General features: G+C 26.2%; 1 protein-coding gene across 1 annotated transcript in view; it reads right to left on the reverse strand.

Moving 5' to 3' along the window:
* LOC108694754 (S-adenosylmethionine decarboxylase proenzyme) overlaps positions 1-5,908 on the reverse strand; it is a 15,554-nt gene that overhangs the window by 3,492 nt on the left and 6,154 nt on the right. The window contains exon 3 of the mRNA XM_018204414.1: positions 345-471. Within this exon, the coding sequence (XP_018059903.1) occupies positions 345-471 (127 nt within the window). The remainder of the gene's footprint in view (positions 1-344; positions 472-5,908) is intronic.

Raw genomic sequence — 5,908 nt, forward strand, 5'->3', positions numbered from 1 at the left:
GTGTTCATTTTAATATATTTCTTCTATTAAAGAAGAACCTTACAAATCTGCTTTTAAAAATCCTGCTTAAGCACGATACAATTATTTTATGCCAACAATAATACAGTGCCTTAGTTTACGTAACTACGCGTCTCTATTCTTTTGAAATATTTAGATCTGATATTTTCGAGAAAAAAAAAAATCTAATTAATTATAGAAGAGAAATAAAATCTGTTTTATTTAATATTATTTAATAATTTTTATTCCTGTTGTTTAAATTCTCCTTAGAATATCGACGTGACGTTAAATTGTGTCATAAATCTTTTATCTGCCCATGTTATCGTAATATTCTTGTGGTAATCTACCTCGACATCGTCGAAACCAGTGTATTCCTCAACCAACTCCAGAAGTGGCTCCAAGCACTGTAGAGGTGTGGTGGTACCGCAGGTCTTCAATATAAGTCTGCGTTTGGATACAAACATGCTGCTTTCGCTGCAGAAATGATAAACAATCAATTGATTAGCTGTTTTGCTAACGGCGAAATATTTTTATTAATCTTCAGCACATTCCAGACGATTCGTATAATCAACTTATATAATAATGATATTTTATAATATTTAATAGCACATTTATCCGAGACGTTAATTCATAAAAAAATCGTTAAGCAATTCTAAAAAATCTTCTTTGCGAAGAAAAAAAGAACTAGCAGATAAAGAGAAATAGCAATTAAAAAGATTAAAAAAATTAATCGATAATTCTACTCAATTTAATAGAAAGGTGAGAAATTTTTTATTTAAGTTAAATTAAATTTAGAAAATTATTTATTTTTTTATATTAAAAGCAATTTAAAAATAAATAGCAGTCAAGGAAGGAAGAAGCTCAATCAATAATTTTATGTAATTTAATAAAAATGCAAGAAACTTCTTATTTAAATTAAATTATAATTAAATAAATAACGTGACTATTTAATTCTTTATAAAAACAATTTGTTTCAATCCGACAAAAAGTAAGGATTATTATTACGATTATTTAAGGACTCGCAAGTCAATATTCTTCATGAGTGGCTTGCAACATCAAAGATTTCAGTTATTTAAACATAAATAAAAAGCGTGCATTTAAGATTACAAACGAGTGACGCATATTTATCTCACTTTTTGTTTTCGTTCTGCTTTAATTGCATCGCTCGTCTGCTAATTATGACGATATGGATAATTATGACGGTATATAATGTTCGCACTATAGCGAAGGTCAGCAAAGAATGATAGTTATTAAAAGATATTTGCTTGGCTTCTACTGATGTTGCTATTTTTGAACTGTGTTTCACTATTAGGCAGAAAGCGAACACTCGTAGACAATTTACGCCAATCTACAAATATCCGCCAATATACCCGAGAATGCACGTGGATGTCCGCCGACATCGATATTTATCATGTCGACATATCACCCGATTATTCATTCATTAAAGATAAATATATTTTTTTAAATTACACTAACAACTTGATAAAAGGAAACAAGGTTTTATATTTATCGAGATAGTGTTCAGTATTGACCATTGACCACAATTTCTCGTTCATATTCAGTAAGAAAATTCAGTAAGAAAAATGGTAAAATATGCAATTTATTCTCATTCATTAATGATTAACGTATATTAGCGTGAAAAGTTGAAATTATCATTTTTTTTATATCTTTCATTATAAAAATTATATTGTATAATATACATATTATTTATATATTATAAATAATACATTAATAATTTTATTAACAAAATCAATTTTATTTATTAGAAATTCCCGTCTCTCGATGTTCTATATACATATTTTCCTTTTTTAATTTAAAAAATTGTCGATTATTTCAGATTAAAAATATATATGTATATAAAATCTAAATCTAAATGTATATTTATTAGTAACATTTACATTTTTGTTTTTTTCACATCCGCAATAAACGATCGAGAGAAAGCCGGAAAACTTTCTATAAAAATTAATTTAAATATAAATCGTCAAAGGTTATCAGCGATAGACATTGACTCTAAGATTCTTCACCAAGACAACAAGAGTGATAATGGAGTCACACTTCTTACGAGTGTCTAAATAAAAAACGCGATAAACGTGCACCGAAGTCGATAAGACCATCGAGCATTACCTCGTAATATTATAATACATATAGACAAAAAAAATTTCATTGGTTTTCCAGTAGAGAAAAGAGAAGGCATAATATCCGTAATTGAAACAAAATAAAGAAACGTAAGTCGCTTCAAATTAAAAAAAATGTTGATATATTATTTACTTAACTAACAGAAACAATCTGTGTTAGCAAAGATTATAAAAATAAACTACGAGGGTATTAGAAAAAAATAGCAGTACATAGTGTAAAAAAATATAGTAACGGTAGATAATAATAATACAATGAAAGTATAATCAAAATAAACATAAAGTGATAATAATATTAGAAATAATAGACAATAATTTATAAATCATGATTTATTGCAAAAATTAAAATAATTCTAGAAATTAAATTCACATAAATGAAAAAGTCAATCTCTTCATTTTAATAAAAAAAAAAAATTAAATCATATATTTTAATTATATACAGTGAGTACAAAAAGTACGCGTACAGAGAAAATATTTTTTAAAAAAACTTTATTTTTAAAAATATTATCCAGCGAGAAATAAGTAGTCGAATTGATGTTGAATCGATATCGATTCGACGTTGATGATCATTTCTTGCTGGGTAATTAATAATTTATTCTTAAAGTATAAAATAAATTGTATGTTTCTTAAAATTATATATACTAAAAAGATGTGTATTAATTATAGAAAATATATCATCTGAAATTTCGTACAATCGAGAAATTTAACTTATAAAATCAGAAATACATGCGAAGCATGTATTTATTTGTATATGTTAGAACAGAATGTATTCATTGTATAAAATTGCTAATTAATGTTTATTTTCTATAAATAAAACTTTTCTTATAAAAAATTTTCTTGTACGAATACTTTTTGTTCTCATTGTATCTTAATAAAAGGATTAATTTATTTGAAATATTTATTTATTAAGATAGCGAAAACTTAAAGCAATGCGTATAATAACTAAACTTCTCGCGGAGAAGTTTAGTTATTATTATTATTATTATTATTATTATTATTATTATTATGCATATTAAAAGAAATTATTTTAGAAATATAAAGAAACTCAAGTCTCAATTGTAATTCCATTGGTCGCACGTAACTTTAAAAAAAAATGTATGCATGTGTATGTATATATGATGTGTCAATATAAATCACATACCTACACTTATTTGACGAAAGTGGAAAGTCGCAGCTAAAATATGACATTTTCGCTTTTAAGTATTAGACAATAGATATTTAAATATTAAACATAGAAAATAATATTCGTATTCGAATTCATATTTAATTCCATTCAATTATTATATTTAATATTTACTCATTTTCTCTTTATGATTTTTAATACATTCGCCATTATACTTTCATTTAATGGAAAATAATATCGTCAATATGCATAAATAAATTACAAATCAAATTTAAAACATCTTGTTTTTATATTTTTTTATACAATGTATATTATCTCTTAGTGTATATTATCTCTTATTTATGTTTAAATACTTCTGAGTCTATTTTATTTAATAATACATATAAAATTTTTTTAACAAAAATTTATTTTATTTATTAGATTGAAAAGTTTTTATCTCGAATATGAGTTGTAAATTAAGTATATTGAATTTTGCATAATCGGATGACACACGTTTGTTCTTTCTCTATTAAGATTTCTATTTTAAATAAAATACTTGGATTTCAATACAAATACTTTCCTTTTAAAGATGCAAGGAATTTTAAGAAAGCGGCTTACAAAAAATGGTCGTCTTAAATAATAAACTATTACTTTGATCATTTTTGCAAAATCTTATTCTTGATATTCAACAGTAAATTTAAATTTTTCTCAATTTAACAGATATAAATTAAATAAATAAATAATTGTTTAACTAATAAATAATTAATTATATAACAAGTTTACTTTTTAGAGGAATTTCATAGACGTTCGGCAAATTTCGTGTAAAACTGTCATTATCTCTCATTAACTGGAAGGTATCGATCAACCGCAGAGTCGCAAAAGGAAAAAGAAGCAAGACAAAGCACTTAGCGTAAGAAATTGTAAGAATTTGTTAGGAGAAATTCAGATTACCAACGGATTTCCAAACTAGCAAGATAATTAATAAACATAACCCAAATGCAAGCAGATCAATTTGTGGAGAATTCTTGTTGCTGGAAATTATTATTTTTGTTTTTTGGATCTCTATAACAAGATCTTTTTATCTTATACTTTCTTTTTATTGTTTTTTTTGTTGTTTTCTTTCAATTTCATTCTTTCTATTTTCCTTTATCTTTTACGCTTTTATTATCAATTTATTCTTTTTCTATTATTATAAGATGATTTATAAAATCCTTATAGTAAACACGATTGGATCGTTCATGTTTACATTTTTTTTCTTTGAAAAGGCTAGGAGCATCAAATAATTAAAAGTTATATTTACATACAATTTTTTATAACATTTATATACAAATTTATATAAAATTTATTTATAAAAATACAATTTTTTTAAAATATGGTATCTTATAAATACTTCTTAAAAACGTAAGTTGAAGTAGTGTAAAAACCATTTAATAATTTTTGTATATTTATTAAAATGATGAAAATTAAACTGAGGCAACGAATGACCCATCGTGTGTACAAGTTAAGAAGAAAAAGGTTTATAAATACATATTCTAATTGCTTTATTTTCGAAATATATTATTTTATGCATGTCCTTGATGGATGTAAAAATGTAATTCGGTACAGAAAAATTATTCTTAAAATACGTACATCAAATTTAAAGTAAAATTTAAAGTAAAATATCACTAAGCATTTTCCAAATTTTCATAATTTTTATTCTTTTTCTTTCAACTTTGACATCGTATAATTTTAAAATAAAATTTGTTCAGGATATACATTCATAAGACCTTTTCTTCTAAAAGGTCAAAGAATATCCTTTTCAATTTTTTGTATTTATAAGAACCCTGTATTCTATATATGTTTCTCTTTTAAGAGAATATATATTTCAATAAATTAAATTCATTATTCTTAATTCAAAATTCAATAACTTACTTCAATAACTCCCTGAATTCCAAACAAAATTTCATGATTTTCTCTGATGTTTTCAATATTTTAAAATCTTTTGTATTTTCGTTCTGATTTGGAAACTATCAAACATTTTGTTGAGAGAACAATATAACATTAATAGTAATGTAAATTACTATTAATGTTGTTTGGATTTTATTAAGTTGATGATATTCCCAAACTGCATACATATAATGTACACATATTAAACTTCTTTAAAACTAAGAATTTTAACTTTTCAGAAAATTTTGCAAAATTTTCTTATTTTTTCCTGATTTCTACCTTTTGATTTCCAATTTTGCGGCAATCCTGATACACATTTCTTTCCAAGATAATAAATTACCACTCCTAATCAGTAATAAAAAATACTAGAAGATTCATTTGGTGCAATTGCTATCGACTGGAATTAAGCGAATGACTCGCGCGAAGGGTTAAAACGCGCGAAAGTGTCACCTTGACCATATTTATTTATAGGGGCGGTTCAGCGGCGGCACTGGGTCGACTCGCGCACCCTCAAATATTCTGGAACCGGGGCACGTCGCATCCCATCCCATCCCATCCTATTTCATCTCGCCTCATCCCATTGCGTCGCGGCCGGCCGGGCCGGGCCGGGCCGGACGGTGCACCTCTTCTCCATCAAAACAATTCGATATATCGATTATAGCACGCCGGTACACGGGCGACTGAGTGCCCTCCCCTTCTCTCTCTCTCTCTCTCTCTCTCTCTCTCTCTCTCTCTCTCTCTCTCTCTCTCT

Source organism: Atta colombica, unplaced genomic scaffold (genome assembly GCF_001594045.1).
Source record: "Atta colombica isolate Treedump-2 unplaced genomic scaffold, Acol1.0 scaffold123, whole genome shotgun sequence".
NCBI lineage: Eukaryota > Metazoa > Arthropoda > Insecta > Hymenoptera > Formicidae > Atta > Atta colombica.